General features: G+C 40.7%; 2 protein-coding genes across 5 annotated transcripts in view; both read right to left on the bottom strand.

Moving 5' to 3' along the window:
- The window catches only part of LOC107271770 (lachesin), a 10,872-nt gene extending 5,680 nt beyond the window's left edge, over positions 1-5,192 (bottom strand). Inside the window, exons 1-2 of one of the 4 annotated variants that reach the window (XM_025089017.1) lie at positions 5,015-5,192; positions 4,010-4,206 (exon numbers count right to left, since the gene is read on the bottom strand). In XM_025089017.1, coding sequence (XP_024944785.1) covers positions 4,010-4,205 — 196 coding nt within the window. In that variant the 5' untranslated portion in view covers position 4,206; positions 5,015-5,192. Of the gene's footprint in view, positions 1-4,009; positions 4,344-4,854 lie in introns of those variants that run through there. The other 3 variants (XM_015748165.2, XM_015748163.2, XM_015748164.2) reach the window with 3 other exon arrangements.
- An 8,337-nt stretch (positions 5,193-13,529) lies between these two features.
- Positions 13,530-16,361, bottom strand: LOC107271775 (ejaculatory bulb-specific protein 3). Its single transcript, XM_015748174.2, has 3 exons — positions 16,063-16,361; positions 14,378-14,558; positions 13,530-14,155 (listed from the first exon to the last, which is right to left on the bottom strand). Exons 1-3 carry the CDS (start codon positions 16,075-16,077, stop codon positions 14,013-14,015), a joined length of 339 nt encoding a protein of 112 aa, XP_015603660.1. The 5' UTR covers positions 16,078-16,361; the 3' UTR covers positions 13,530-14,012.
- Between the last annotated feature and the right edge of the window lie 696 nt (positions 16,362-17,057).

Below are 17,057 nucleotides of genomic sequence, written 5' to 3'. Positions count from 1 at the left end.
GGGGGGGGGGGGGGGGGAGCTACCACATCGCGGCAACTCCCGTCCCGACCGTGCGGAATTGAGAATATTCCATGGGGTTACGAGAACGCAGGAAACGGCTACTACAAAGGAAGTATGGGAGAGGGCAAGGGTATACCGGCGAAGTGGTAAACGGTCGGGGTAGAAGGGAGGAGAGGGTTATCTTTGGGGTAGCTAAATCTCGTCGAGAAAAAAATACCACCAGGACCCAAATTCTCCTTACCCACTCTTCGTCCCGTAAAACTGTGATCCATCGAACAGGCTTCTTTTGAGCAAATATTAAACATCAGGTATATGTATATATATTGCCGTATTCCGATATACATGTATATTCGCTTTACCTCAAATTTGGTACATATTTACTTATACGTCAACCTTCGAATTATCCTGATCGGGATAGGGATGCGGTTAGCATACGAATAACCGCTATTCTCTGTACCCTTTTCTGTATGGTGCCACCGTCTCGTTTACATATTTATTACGGTAGTACGAGGTCGCGAAAAGATTTTTATCCGGTAACCTAGCCACTGAATGGGTAGAGGGAGTGGGTGGCTGGAGGGATATACTGGGGGTGCCGGTGGTACTGCTGCTACTGCTCCTGGTATTATCACTGGTATTATACTGGAAGTAATGCTGGTGGTGCTGTTAAGGGTTGGTTATAACTGGCAAAAGCTGAATGGAAAGCAGCACTGGTTCTGGAGGGTTGACGGTTTGTTAATAGAGTTTATGCACATCAGACAACTCGGATAATAAAGTTTAAGTTAATATTGGGAAAATTTTCGTTTAGACCATAACTGTTTAAATCGCTAGTTAATTAAGCTCTGGTATGTTTGAGCATATCCGTCCCGGTTTACTTGAGACCTGACGAGGCTCCAGGATATAGTTTTGTTTGGAGAAGCGACGACGCGATTGAAAATTTTCATCGGAAACGAGTGGGAACATTGGCATTCAATGGGAATTGTTTACCATTTCTACTGGTTAATTATGGGATAAATTTATGAAAATAAAAACTTTGCAAAACCACTCTCTGAATTAGATGATCCTTCAACATCTGCGGGCATTATTTGTCTGAAAGTTTTGCATACAATTAGCTAACTAACTCGTGTATCCACGTTACTGCATATACCCTGTAATATTATTAAGTACTAAAATCACGACACGAGCTGCAACTTTCTCCTCGATTCGCTCGACATGTCAAATGGCGAGTATTAAAGCTGGAACGATTAGCATTGTCTTTGGCGTATTTAGATATCCTGTATATGGGAATTTTGAAATTGGAGTGATTGATGAAAAATAAATTGGCATTTGTATTTATTATTTTATCTCGACATAAGTAAACATATATTTGTAAAAAAGTATATACTTTCTGTAATTTGAAAAAAGACATTCAAAATCCGTCAATTTTATGAAAATTGGTTGTCTAGCGTTAGTATATGAATAGATTATTATTATTATTCATAAAATTATATCAATCTATGTCGTGTCAACTGTTTTCGGTACGATTGCCAGCGAGAAGATAGATTCCTGGCAAGTTGAGAAAAAATTTAATATATTTCAACGAAGGGGTTAAGTGAGTCTGGAGGAGGACGAGGAGGAATAGGAATCCGTCTGAGAATTTTCTTCATCGCCAAATGTCGCCTAAGAAGGAAAAAAAAAGAAGTGGGTAGAAAAAAAATATTTTTTTACTCCCATTCCTCTCCTTCGAGAATCCGACTATCCTCGTAATCGAATGGACGTGGCATGTGTGTTATATAATAAATTCAAACTGCATTGCGTATTTATGTAAGACAAACAAAGTCGAAACTGCGAATAGTCTTCTAGTTAAAAATGTAGGATGTTGGTGTCACTGTCGATGACACAAGTAACACTAACAACCCACGTTTCCGCTATCCGACAAAGGGTGGTCCTCGAAATCGATTCTCGACAAAGTTTTACCGAGCGGACGTGGATAAATGTGCAAGGTGCTACCCGGCAATAATTCCACTTTCCACGGCAGAGCCTCGAAACTTTAATTAATCGAATTCGAATAGTCCGATGGTAGAAATCACGACGTCCGCACTATTTCTCTAGGTAATTTTATCTGAGGCAGTAGTAATATGCGAAGTTAGCTAGACAGTTGCCACCCCTCATTTTCATCTACCATTTTCATTTCCCGTGTACATGCAATCATAAGAAGAGCCGCACGAGTTGTAGCATGCGCATAATATTCTTGTTATGTGTATGAGAGAGAGAGAGAGACGGGGTACTGGTGGTAGGAGAAACAGAGAGAGAGAGACAGAGCAGATAAAATGATGCACGGGGTACAGAATGAGCAGCAACGCAAAAGCTAAAGCTGAACTCGTAAGTGGCGAAATAAAGTTGGCACTTCTCGTGTCGCTGACAGTTTAATTAATATCTCTCATCCTCAAAGACGCGACAACTTCCCACGGCCATGCCACTTCAACTTACTCGGAGTGTCGCGTTTCGTTCGGCAAGGGGTTTTCCTACGTCGAGCGCCCTTTTTTTTACGTTTCACCGCGATTAGTTTTTCTTTATCTATATTTTCGTCTTATTTTCTTCCTTTCGTTTGCTTTTTCTCCTCGTATCCGTTTGACGTTGGATTTTTTTTCTGTCAGCGAGTTTTTTCTGTATCCGTCTCATTTTTTTTTCTTTCTTTTTTCCTGTCTCTTTTTTTTCTGTCTACGGCAATACTCACTAGCCTAGGCGCAGACAAGTTATACGATTTTTGTAACATTCCCAAGGACGTTATTCTTTATGTTTGTATCCCTTTGATAAAGTTCGCCAGGTTAATCACCACGGCAAGGGTTAGAACGGCATTTTAATTTGCAACAGGTGCGACAGAAGGGACTGCTGGGAGGAAACAGGGGGAGAACGAGAGAGAGGCGAAGGTGAAAAGTGTGCGAGAGAACGAGACACGGGAAAATGTCTGACGGGGACGATTAGTTAAAGCCCGGGTGAAACTTGCAAAATTTTCAAACGCTCGTCTTTCAAGCAAATAGATAGGAAAAAAAGTTGGCAACTCATTATCTGCGCATTGTGGATCATTATTAGAAATTAAGAAAAAAAAATTCTCTCCGTAGAGCGCAAAATCTTTTTTCTATATGTATATCTAATATAGTACCTGCACGTACCATATCTATATAGCAATGTAGCTCGTATATGCATGTCAATATTTTTTGATCCCCTTGTCTCTAAGAATCTTTTTTTTTTCTTTTAACAGGATAGCTACTGCAGCTACTACTAGTATAGATATCCGAAGCCGATTTGAATTCGCAAAAACCTGCGCAAGTCGTACACAGTGCGGGAGTCGTACACAGTACCAGCAGTGTTCGAACTATTCGAAAAAGAAGATGGAAAATTGAAGGGTCGCGGTAATCCCAGAGAATTGGCAATTTAAAAATAATTAGATTGCAAGAGAATACGAGAGACGGATGGACCGTTTTCTCGTTGGTAACGGCACATGGAGAATTGAATTTTTTGACAAGACAAATTTCTAACAGGCTGTCGTATTTGATTCTGGTAACGTATAAAAAATAATGATCATATACTGGAATAAATTTCCAAAATTCCCTGTCAGTATTGCTAGCACGATGACGTCACAATCGCTTGCATACAGACAAATATAAATACAAAGACGCTCGTAGAATTGACAGCGAATTTCAGAACGTACCTGCTGCTCATTTATGTTTTTCATTTTTCAAAAATTTCTAATTTCGAATCATTGCTGCAGCAAGTGTATAGGGACGTAACTCGTAATGCATATGTATATATCCGAATACGTAAATTTTACAGAATGCAGCTTGAATGACGAGCACATGCTACATCTGATGACAAAAGGATACCCAGGATAGAGAGGTACCCGGAGAGTTGTAAGCTGTCCTCGCGAGATTGAACTCTGAGAATGGATTCGAGGTCTACAATGGGACCGGAAGCTGCTTCGAAAGCGGAAGCACACAGTTGAAAAGGGGACTGTACCATAGTAGGACCTTACCATTGAAGTGAGTAGCCGACAGTACAGACGAGGTCGAGGACGAATAATTCTCAACCACCTCAGCTACTTCCTGAATCTCTGACGACTCCTCCAATTCCTCCTTCTGCACCACCTCACTCGTTAATGCTACAGTACTGAGATCGCCAATCCAGTCCTCCGATAGGAACCAGCATAGTAATAGCCATGCCACCCTCATTCTGCAAGTAATCAGCCTCGTTACTACCCTTGGTTACATCGGCAATCGCTTAACCATGTATTTCAGGTGAATTAATGTTAATTAGAATAATAGTTAAAGTTCCCTGTCAATATGACGCTTTGTTATCGCGCTGCTAGACGTTACCAATTACCGATGATACATGGCACGCGGTACCGATAACTCCTAATTTATATTGGTACGATTAAGTTTAATTAAGTAACTTTATACATTCCATGATCATCTGAGATTATTTTATAGACGATATATCGTCTTAATAGTCTCTATCAGATTTGGCACGGGCTCTGTTATTGGGGCAAAGAATATTCAACTTTTTTAAATTAACGCTAGAAATAAGGCTGGGTACTCTATACCGTTCTAATAACACAGACATCCCGGGATTCTCATGGCAATTGTCGACTTTGAGGTTTACTCGCGGGACCAATCGAGCCAGTCGGCAATCTGATAGGTTAGCTCACTCCTGGTGGGATGAACGAATTTTATTTAGGGATTATACGGATTTTCCAGATGAAATTTGTTAACTCCACTGAGAAACCGATCTAACGAGTAATCTTACACGCGTGGACCGAGAGTCAAGGTATAAATTTTGTAATCCTATAAAACGGAAGTTATCGCTAAAATTGTAATTTACCTCGTGGCAAATTTCTATCATTATAGTTCAATTCGTATGATTTGTATGTACGTTTTCATACGTGGGTATCTATGCTTTTATCTTAATGTTTACTTCGTGCGTGTCCCTGTCTATCTTTATGGTGTATACGTGTATATACATTTGGGATTAATATATATACGTATATAATATGTATTTAGTCTTGACGTAATCGTGAAATTTCTCTCGTCTCTCCGTTAGCTAGAAATCCTCGAGATCCCGACGACAGACGCATCCCCGGGCGTCGAGCCGCGTGTACTGAGGTGCCAGCTTTCGGCGTCGTCGCGACGCAAGAGCGTCCCGACGCCGTTACCTCGACGTACGTCAGAGCGCAGGTCCGCCGCGCTCGACGATTCTAATGGTTATTCTATATAATATATTCTATTTGTTATGTAGCTTTTCCACGTACATCCTTGACGCTTCTCACGAGCATATAAGCTACTCCGATGTACCAGACATTAGCACGCTAGAGTACCCAGAAGCAACGTTCCGTCCTGTCGCCTTTTCAAAATGCATTTTTGTCTCCGCCCGTGGTGCAGTTGGAGTAATGGTCGATTTTCAAAGATTTTTTTTCACTCGATAAAAATACAGTCGAAGGTTCGCCTTTACTTAATTAAAAAAAAAAATTATGATAAGTTATACACTATCGGCCCTATTGATATATTTTTTTTTCCGTCACCTTCTGCTTCGACATAGGATCGTGACCGAAGTTCTAATCTTCGTAAAGTTTTGTCTGCCTATACGATATAAAAGTTTTCCCTTGAGCGATATAAACGCTGAAACAGCATTTGGATTGAATAATAATCGAGGAGTAATAGGAATAACGTGAAATATTCTTATAGTCAGAATTCAATCTAAAGACGATCGATTGGTGGTAGGCCGATTCTTGTAAATTTGAATAACTCTGGCCCATCCAGTTTTTCACCCCACGTCGAACCCTTACCCTTTACGAATATACATATACCGTGCCTTATAAATCTGGGCTAATACTTTTCGCATGAAACTGAGAAGGTGAGAAGCTCTCGCCTACCATTAATCGTGAAGCGCGCTGCATTTGTTATGAGTTTTGGAAAATTTACAATCAAGGCTCGTAGGAGCAGTAGGAAAATAACCGATTGCTCTGGCCATACCAATCAGGCCATACCTCTTATTAGGTTGTAGGGGGCGCTGGGGTGGCGGGATATTCGTAAATAACAGGGGAAGGGGGTCCGTCGACATCGAAGGTTTTTCAACATCGTGAAATTCAATTAGCTGAAAAATTCTATTAAATTAACGTGTGTTGCGAGGGGCTGAATTTATTTCGTGTTTCCAGCACCCTATGAATACGAAACCTATACCTACCCGATTACACGCTCGCCCAATCGGAAATTACGAAATTGCTATACGTCCCTCAAATCCTCTTTTACTAGATACGTCACTGGCTCCATCTCAATGCGAGACGATAAGGTAGAAATCGCATTGCCAAGCGTTAATCATACTGCCGCTCATTGGCCTGACGTACCGCGACTGGGCTGTTACAACTTGATTTGAAATTCAATGAAAAGAAAAATAACGGGTTTGGTACGTAGAGACGAATTTTTTTTTTTTATATTTTACCTCAAACCAGTTCACTTTTTTTTTTATTTGGTTGACGATCGCTATACCGACTTCGAAGAAAAGTTTCACTTTTTTTTATTTTTCGGTTTTTTTTCGATACTTGTCTCAACGTATGCTTTTTCACACTGTGTTCCTCTCTCCTTCGATCACTCTTTTCCCTACTCGCCGCGTCTCTCAACGTAGCGGCAGAGTAAAAGCTTCTTTCAATTCTCTGGGGAGGAAGAAAAGCTGCACCGGCCGTCAGAAATTTTTATCCGAAACGGATGTCAGACATTCCCCTCTGTAATTCAGTAATTTTTTATCCGAGCCTCTCCTCGTCCCTCTGCCAATCCGACGACAAGGTTCCTAACAAAATGAGAAACTCGTAAATATAGTTTACTCAAAAAAAAAAGTTCTCAACGATCGATTTCACGATCTTAATCTTATATGAGAAAATTGTAAGGCTTATCAAACGGCGGATAGTAGTTAACATAAAATATAGCCTCATAACACTTTATACATAGTTTTCCTCGAAAACGATGAAATCTTTCATAGTTTTAAACTTATGCGAAAAACTATCCTATGAGAATCCCTCGGGTGACTACGAAAATTCCAAGAGGGACGAGAAAGTTTGGATAAATAGTAGATAAGAGGTATAGGGAAATCGTAAGGGGCGAGTTGCCGCAGGGGCGTATAGAAATACCGACAAATGCTGTCCAAGGAATTTCACAGTCAATTCCAGGGACGTATCCACTCTGTCAGCTTGCGATATGCGTGCCTATACTAATGCCATCGAATTTTCGTATATTTCATAAAATACGTGACCGCGCGTATTTTCACGGGCTTATCTTCGCCACCACACGCGTCACCCTGCGAGCACACACGTATCCCCTGGAGTTGCGAACTGCATGCCGAAATCGAATATATAATAGAATGGCACGCGAGAAAATGCCATGAGATTTTACGGATGGTTTCACCGTTGCGAGCACTTGTACAATCCATGTTCGAGGCTCAAGCCAGAGACAGATTTTTCGTGCGATTTCGATTTAGCTTCTTACGATAAAAAGGTGGGTAATTTGAAAATAGGATTTTTAATTAAAATATTATTTTCCATAATGTCAGTAAAAATTATACGAAATTCATAGAGTCTATTATAATCTACACGTTCGAATTTTCCTTATTCCCCGTAGCATTCGTGAGTGCGAGAGAGATCGAGGTATGCAACGTACCATTGCAGGAGAACGAGACAGAAATAGCGAGGATACCGAATTAACATTATTTCGTTGTCTTTATATAAAAATGGCATTTTATAAATGAAAATGATTTTTTTTTGTAAAAAACAAAAGATAATTTCGTATTTAAATTTTTCAGTTGCTCCAGTTCATTTCAGTGCTAAATGACAATTTCATGATACCCTTATTAGCCTACTCTACATACGGACCGGGTTTCATTGTAATCAGAATATCCAAGTGGACCGTGTTTACCTCTTTAGCATACCGGGGTTATCCACGTTCTTGCCGCTATTACCAATGGTCAGTCTGGTGGTCATGTAGGAAAAAGTAGACAAAGCCCAAAAAAATGTACGAGGCAAACGTGCACGGCGAGCAACTTCACAGTTACCTGCGTGAATAGGAAAAATGGTGTATCGAGGATTCATTATCGGTTCGTTGGTCATTGCTCGCGATTGTGTTCTTTGATGCCTAGCGAAATTTTCGACGGGATAAACAATAAACAAAAAGAGTCAACGTTACGCGACGACTGAAAATGCGACATGGTAAGCCGGATCGAGAGGGAACTCTAGAAACAGGGTACGCGTAGCAGCGACCATAGGGAAACAACGGCAATGGGGATGATGTAGGAAAAAGATAAAGCGAATTGGACAATGGCGGTGGAAAGAGAGAAAGAGAGAGAAAATGAGCGAGAGATAGAAAGGGCATACAATCGAAACAGTATTTATTCAACGAGCTTGCACCCGGTTTCTATGTAAACAGCAAATGCTCGTAACTAGCGAAAGCTGCGGGAAATTCGAGCTCGGCTAAAACGTAACGCGTAGGCGTTTTCCATTGATCGGTTGATCGTTGGAGAGGCGAAAATTTTTCGACGGTGAAAACTCGTGTAGTCGTTTCTTGTATAGCTCTTTTCATGGAATTAGTATTAGTCTTGTGATACTAGACAGGATACTGGCGAGCGGATTCGTATCGACAGGTAATAGCTCGTAGTAAAGCCAATTCCGTATACTTGGAATAAGTAGCTAGCGAATAGAGCAATATACCTCTATATATATATTACGGTCGCATTCACGTACTGCACGTACTCTATGCTGTCTATATATACGTATATATGACAGAATAGAAAACGTGAAGTAGCATATAAGAGTAATAAAGAAATGTATGATAAGAGATATCGCGATACTTCACAGTTTCCTTATAATGGCATACCCAACCACTACCCACCGCATTAAGCACGTATGTCCATACCCGGAAATACATACATCCGTAATTCCAGTGGGATCGATGTTTTTAATCAGGAAGATGTCTGTCCGCATGATAGCTCATGGCCGGAAGCCTCTTTCCAACCTCTCTATCCTCTCGGGCCTCCTCGATGTATACAGTGTACCAGGTATGCCTATGCAAAGAGCCATCCCTTATACGAAAGATATCCTTGACTATCCCCTGTGGGTATGATTATGAAGAGTAAAAAATAAGAGAAGCGATTTCGAGTCCATGGAAGACTAAAGGAGACTAAGAGGCAGGGCCGGAGAGGGATGGTAGCGGAAGGGGGGTGATAGTGGGAGTAACTACAATGGAAGTTTCTAAGGTAGAAGATAAACGATGGACTAAGAGGTGGAAAGGTATAGAGAGGTAGAGATGTCCTGCGGAGGTCCTTCCGCTTATTGCCTAAGGTCTTCCCTCGTGTAGACTCCAGGAATTTATTCTCATCCCACGGCATCCCGTCTCTACATCATCCCCAGTCAAACGGTACTGGCACGCTGAGAGATATCCTGAAAGGTAAGGATTTCTTCGAAAAGCATCCCTTAGCAAAGTCCTTTTCGTCTCTCGCCAAACTCCCCTTATCCGCTGTCGTGAGATTGTCCTTTTGTCAAAAAGAGATCGCTTATCCTGTTTATTTTTTTTTTTTTTCCCCGTGAACGTGCTCCCTTGATACTTTCACGTGATCCTTCTTTTGGATCGATTCAAGACCTTTTTTCTTTTTTTTGGAATGACTGATCCAAAACTGAAAGTTAGGTACGTCTTTTTTTTTTTGATAACGTTCAAAAAAGTCCATTTCAGCTGGACATTGGTACTTGTGTATTCAATTGTATTTTGGTATCCTCATTCTTGTTTTTGATATTGAAGAGCCTTGCGATGAAAAAAATATAGGGGAAAAGAAAGGGGGTGAAATAATATCAATTTCCTCCCATCGGAATTCCTTTAACAATATCGTTACCCGATTTACCCTCGCTCCAGAAATCCCTAGCCTCATTTACATATGCTTGCTCGTAAGGATTTCATTACTCCCACTTGTCCTCGAAAAGGGCACTTTTACCCGGATACAATTTCCTGTGGGGGATGCTTTCGGGATATCCCGTCGAGTACACTCGAATACTTTCTGGATTAGTGCGCGGTAACCCTTATAATTAGTAGCCGACCCTCGCTCGTCGATTATATTACCAGGAAGTTTGTCGCGCTTGACAGTTGACACGTGTGTTGTTAAAACACGTGCCCTCTGACAGATGAAAAAATAGGATTAAACTCTGCGAGGGATCCCGAAAATCCTCCTCAATTAATAGCGTTAATTAGTCGTTATTACCAAGCTACCCCTAGTGAGATCACTCTCACCGCAAGAGACTTTAAGCCTATTCGAGAAATTCACTCGCACCCCAGAAAGGGGTGGCAATTAAATCACTCGAACGTACAGTACAAAAAAGTTAATCAGGGGTTAGAAGACACTCGTTAATGTCATATCATCCATTACATCAACACAAATAAGAAACTGACGTAACAGCTAATGGGTCCGTTCCTGCGTGCGTTTTTACGTGCTCCGAGACACTATGGGTATGTTCGAAAATGGGCCGTGAGCGCTGAGACCATTTTCCCTCTCGATCAAATGCATGGCAAAAAACAGAGAAGCAACGACGCGCCGTGCGCTCTCGGCTCATTTTCGAACGCACCTACAGTGCACCGGAGCACGTAAAAAACGCTTGCACGAAAGGGCCTAATATACACAACGTGAAAAAGAGGAGTCTAACCTAGAGCAGAAAGGGACTATCAATAATACATGAAACAAATAAGCGAATCCCGTAAGCCAAAATAATTCTCTCCAGGATCCTCCCTTCTGGATATGTGACCAGTAAATCCTAGGGAAGTCCTTTCCGCCACTTAATACCCATGGAGCAGGTCGTCCTCCTCATCCCTTTCGAAAATACCAGATGCCTTTCTTCCTGGTGGCAGATTGCGCAAGTAATCGCGTTAGGCGATGTCGCTAATGAGAGGGGTTATCCCAAAAGGGGAGTGTTACCCCCAGTAACTTCTCCGTGTACATAGCCACATATATACATACGTGAAACATAGAAGAGGTCGAGACCTGATTTAAATCCTAGTGAATGGCGCGGCTAAAGGTGTACATCGAAATTTTCCGAGCACCGTTCTACCGGTAGACTTGGCTGCTTCGGTTTGGCAGGTGGGGGAAGTTTGAAGTAATAAGGGTGGGTGGGTTAATGCGGGATGCATAGAGGGTGCGAGTAGGTTTAGCCCGAGTACGCTTCTTGCAAGAATAAGAGAACAGGATCGCTGGGGATGTCCCGGGATTCTGTCCTCTATCGATCTCCGGGTATATAGACACTAACTTGTGCCCTCCACAGGCCGTGCTATGTATCCAGTATATATATATATATATGGCGATTCAAACAGTGTATGCGTATATACATAGTATTATACGTTTCTATGTAACTAGAGTCACGTGGCTGATTTCGACTTCGTACATAACCTATACGGATTCCTTATGGACTCTCTCTCTCTCTCTCTCTCTCTCTCTCTCTCTCTCTCTCTCTCTCGTTCACTTACCTTTGTTTACTCCCATATATCTCCGTTTTGCTATCTACGATATATATACCCATATCTAGCCATATGTACAAGCGCTGCTATGTATACATACATTGGATATGTGAATTCGTACACTATTATGCTATGTGTTTACATAGACTGCGTAGAGTACGTGTAAACCAACGTGACGTAAAGCTACGATGGTCCTTTCGGCGTTTACAGCTACTATTCACACTATCCCTTAGGTCCTGTTAAACATCCCCTCTTGTACATGTTTCGAATGTCCATTTCCTAGATTCGGACATAGCCACTTCCTGTTGACGTATTTACGACGAGGACGAATCAATACGAATTGATTTCTTGTCGTCTGTATCTTGGGAGATATTTTTCCTTTGAAAATCCGTATTTCACGAATTTTTGCCTTCGAAAAATCTTGTTGATACCGTTCAGAAAAATATACTTGGTATTTCTTCGTGTACAATACGACCTTCCATCGACGTGATGGATTACCGACGTCGAATTATTTCTGCTATCCCATTTTTCTTTTATTTTAAAATATTTCTTTAACGTTGCTTGCTTTTGTTTCGTATCCCGATATACGTATGGATAAGCTTACCTTCTGTTAATGGAGCCGTTCCCGCTGATGGATATTGGTTTTTATTTAATATTCTACCATCAAGGGTAGGGGGCTGGCATACCAAAGGGGATCGTATAATTTATATAGTAACATGGTATATCCAGCTGTTATACCAAGAAAAGGTTTCTGGTCCCGATACCGAGGGTAGCTGTGGGAGAGTCTGTTGAAACGAGCCGAAGATTAAGAAATCCAGTTCAACCCTCAACAGCCCTTCTGTCTAACTATCTGGTACACAGTGTGTAGTCTATACGTATATCAACCCTTAGCGAACCTCCCATGGATTTACTTACGCCTCGCTGCTCGCCGATTCGTTGGAGCAACAGGCAACTTCCTTAAGCCTTTTCGACTGGTAATCTTCTCCTTTGAGAAAATACTTATTTACTTTCTTTCGCCTCTCTTCATCCCCAATTTTTTTTTCATTCCAGTCACTCCTTCTCCTTCCTCTCTCTTTATTTCTCATATTCCTCTTCTGACCCTAAAAAAAAGAAAGGTGACCATGCGTCTTAGGCCCAGACCAATTCGTAGAACGTGTTTAGACTCAAGACGCTGGAGACACCGCCGATAGGCGCGTGTTCTCCAGAATACACAAACTCGAGGGACCTCTCTGTCTCTTTTTCTTATATTTCATTCTCCACATATCAATTGTCCTATAAGGTCTCCGAGGTAAATACGCATGTGCCTAAAATAGTGGAAAACGGAAGTCAAAGGGAAAGGGGCGAGATAAAAAAGATCATGGTGAAAAAAAAAAGTAAAAAATAAAGCTGCCTAGAAAACGTAAGGTAAAAGAAGAGGAAGTCTCTCGATAATACTTTGCCGTGAGCTCGGAAGGAGTTCTTGTCGTGTAAAGTACCGAAACTTTCCGAGCTACGTTCCTCCGTTTTATCCTAACTTTTTTTTTGCCGTCTGCTTCTATTTTTTTTTTTTCCATCGATTTTTCTAGCCTAAGAAGTTGCTGCTATTGAGGACAGTAACGATAGATAAGTACGTACGTATTTACTGGGTGCTCGAAAGGAAGATATAGGAATGAACAGAAGAGCGACGGCAAGTAATAAGAAGGTTTTCGAAAAATTGGCGCAATTATTATCAATCTCGGACGTATTAAAAGATACAACGAAAGGCTCAAGATATTTCGCCATCGTGGAAAAATCATCGCGAGGGAATAAGTAAACTGGGAGTAACGATCTAAACGGGAGAATCCTGATCGCCCTAAAGCTCCCATTAACCTAATTGCGCAAAAATTGCATTCTCCTCTGTACGTAGTCCATTGGAAAATTTAAGGGTGGCTGAGATAAAAGAAATAATAAAAATGAAAGGCGCAGGACCAAGAGAACCAGGAGGCAGAATCAAGAGAAACGATAAAAAGACGAAACAGGGGCAACCGGGGTAAGTAAAGCTACAGTCGATCTCGTGGAACGTAAGAACCATCCTTTATTGCATCGCGTCGAGCAAAGTCGTCTCGTGAAATATAAACCGAGAACTTTACGCGAATCGACATAAAAATCTTGACTGCTTTGATGCGAAAATCATCGCTTATTCAGATGACAAAGATTTCCTGATGTAATAACGTCTTAGAATATCGTACAATATGGTTCTCGAGTCTTAATACTATTATAACATTATCGGTTAATCAGAATCGTGAATATAAAATCTAATATATATATATATATAGATATATAGTATATATACATAGCGAAAAAATATCATCCTCCAAATTCTTGGTAAACGCGTACAATGCTTTTCCTTTATTTTTCCTTTATCCTTTCTTACAATCCTAGTTCTCGTTTACTCCAGTCTCTTTTTTTCTTCTTTATTGCATTTTTTCGTTCCTACCCCTCTCTCTAAGTCTGGAGCCATTCCAAGGAAGTTGTTGTTACCAAAAGTAATCCTTATACACCGGCATACTGTTGCACTACCTTTGACCATTCCTTCGGGAAGCTTCTTTGAATGTGGGAAAGAACCTTTTTAATTTGTCTTGTTTCCTCGGGACTACACTGCGGACAGGAACCTCGTAGTACCAGTGGAGCCAGACCTGCGAGTGAAAGAAGAGCAGATTGGAAAAGGATAAAGTTATCAAATTCCCTAAAATCCGGTTTGGGCTCTGGAGTTTTTAAGAGAACAGTCAGCCAGGTATCTTGGAAAAGGACGTAAGTGACGCGTTGGTGGTTGCTGCGTATGACGAAGATCAGGCTACTAAACCCAGATACAAGGCAGCTGTTTGACAAAGACATATATAGGAAGTTGGAAAATATACTTTTCAAACGGCGACCAACAGGATCGCACGGTGCTTCTCCCAAGGCACACTTAAGCTGTCTTCTCAAGTATCGCTCGTCGCTCAGTGCCACATTAAGCTGTTCGTCGGAAACGCGTGGTTTTCTTGGCTCCTCTGCCTTTTGTCCTGCTACGGTATAAACTATCAGACACAGGAGGGCGATCTGAAACAGAATAAATTTTCCGTATTTTATATGCAAGAAAAAGGTAAAAATATAGGGAGAGAAATAACGCAGAAAAAGGGGACTACAGTATGTTCATACATATGTATGAATGATATTCCAGGACCGTTGAACTGTCATGGTTCATTTGAGACTCCTTTTTTTTATCTTCCTTCTGATGAGGGTTCGTACGTAAATATAGCAAAATAAGGAATTTTTATCTACAAAAAAGAAATTGCCGTAAGAGTGATTTGACTGAACTAGGCTTCAGAATTTTGCCGATGACACGTGCTGATGGTACAAGGAGCCAAATAAAAATATAATATGATATTCCAGAACCGTCGAAGACTCGTCGTCCATTTGCGACTTCTCTTACTTTCCTTCTGATGAGGGTTCGCACATAAACACAGCAAAATAAGGTTTTCTTTTACGAATGAGAAAAGGAAACCCACTGCGGAAACGTTCGCAGTGCAGCAGGTTTCACGCGACACGTGCTGGTGATAAAAGAAATCCAAATAAAAATAGTGGTTTATTGGCTATGAAGTTAATTCCCAGGGTTTGGTATGTCGTGTAGCTTTTCACAAGCGGGTACTGTCGGTTACGTTCACATTGACGAAAGCCACACGCGACTACGCGGTGTAAAGCCCAGCTCGGATAGTTTTCATTGCTGGTACAGTCGGCTGACGTAATTTATAATGGAGCTATTGTGGCGCTGTAAGGCCATGCAAAAAGGAACGCGAGAGACCCGGGTTGTGACTTTAATGCACGTTTAAAAGTGGATAGACTTCTTTGATGCCTTTTTTTTCAAAAGATAATGAAGTACGATATTTATTAAAAAAAATAAAGAAATAGATGGAAAGGTCCAATATGAAGAGAAAAGAAAAAAGATATTAAATTCACGACGGACAACCCAATACCGGTAATCGGGTCAATGGCGAAACATTATTCGGTTACAGAATAGAATTTTCTCAGCAGAAACTTCTTGAGTTCTTTGCCAAATAGAATTTAATGGCGTATATCGAATTTTCATCCTTGCCCAAGTCCCCGTGAGTAAAGTACCAATAAAGGTAATGAAGTACCAAATAAAATAGATATTATAGTCCAAGAAGGAGGTACACAGTTATAGTTAATTATGAGTCCAATACGGGTATCCTCTTAAATGTATCATGAGAAAGGTCACTCGATTCCCTGTAAAGAAGTTTAAAGAAATAAGACAATATTTCTTCAACTATATCAAGTACTAATTTTCACTTTATGTAATGCGTAAGGTCTACCTTTATAATTTATATAATTTGACGAGCCTCGTTCATCGAATTACCCAAAGCCGCAGTATAACGTTACTTCAATAGCATCATTTACCTAGCTTCTTTACCGTCGTTCATTTATACTCTTACTTTGACTCTGCATATAACGTTCGAGGGCTATTCATACTTTTTTTAACATATTTTTCAAAATGCACGCAATAGAATATACGAAGATTGCCCAGCACTTGTTGCATGTCACTCACCTTGATTAGAGTCATGGTGAAAGTTGTGTATCAATAGGCCGTAACAAAGAATGCGATGCAATTTCCAATTAAGCAATTCTTTTCTTTTTTATCCTTGATCCCAATTTATATTGATGATTCCAGTAAATAAATATATCTCTTTGTACGTATTTCTTGGATCTTTTTTTTCAATAGATCTCACACCAAGTGTATCTTTTAGATTTGTCCAAGTGTTCTACTGATTTTGTTTTTCTTCTTATCTTCTACAGAAGTTCAGAGACGTTCCTTGCGGCTTGAAATCTGCCAACGCACTGACTGGAGTGGCTTCCACGGCTTTACGTCCCTTCCTTTCCTCGACAGTAAATACGAAAGTGAGTCTACAGTCGACATAATTTATAGAGACCCTCGTACCACGATACTATACACCTCTACTTGTGAAGACACTATAGTATACTTATAGACCTGCGAGGAGTATGCGTCTCGTATCCTTTTCTTTTCTCTTCACTCGAATAAACTTTTCTTTATCTCGCTTTCCTGCCTGTTCCAGGTATCACCAGGTAGTTGGGCGATTCTTCGAACTCTGTGAGAGTTTTCTGTTTGATGATCGCTGTGTTCAGATCTAAAAGATACAATGGAGAAAGATGCTGGGTACTAAAAGGAAATGGGAAAATACCAATAGACTGGCAAGTTGCCACTTTGCTGATTTGACAGTATACTCACGATCGTCAGGAGTGACAAATACTTTTTAATGCCGGGAAGCAACGGAAACGTAGATTTCCCCATTGAGTAAATGAAGCATAGTTCCTTTGAAAGTAAGACAGAACTTTTAATGGGATTGTGTCTTTGACATTTATCAAAATAGATATCCAGAATAGGTCATCCTTTGGAAAAGACTGCAACATAAATTAAGATCCTCTTACTGAATGGAGTGGAAATAAATATTAAAAGAGATATAGTAATTAGTTGTAGCAGCTTGTACATGTTTTACCAGAACTTTCTCGCTTTTCTTTTTTTTT

This window comes from Cephus cinctus, unplaced genomic scaffold (assembly GCF_000341935.2).
Source record: "Cephus cinctus unplaced genomic scaffold, Ccin1 Ccin1_scaffold1042, whole genome shotgun sequence".
Classification (NCBI taxonomy): domain Eukaryota; kingdom Metazoa; phylum Arthropoda; class Insecta; order Hymenoptera; family Cephidae; genus Cephus; species Cephus cinctus.
This window is presented reverse-complemented; position numbering and strand designations above follow the sequence as displayed.

Coding starts and splice junctions, on each gene's coding strand:
- LOC107271775 (XM_015748174.2), bottom strand. Junction 14,156..14,377: donor TGTTGGTCGCCGTTTGAAAA/GTATATTTTCCA, acceptor TTTCACTCGCAG/GTCTGGCTCCACTGGTACTA.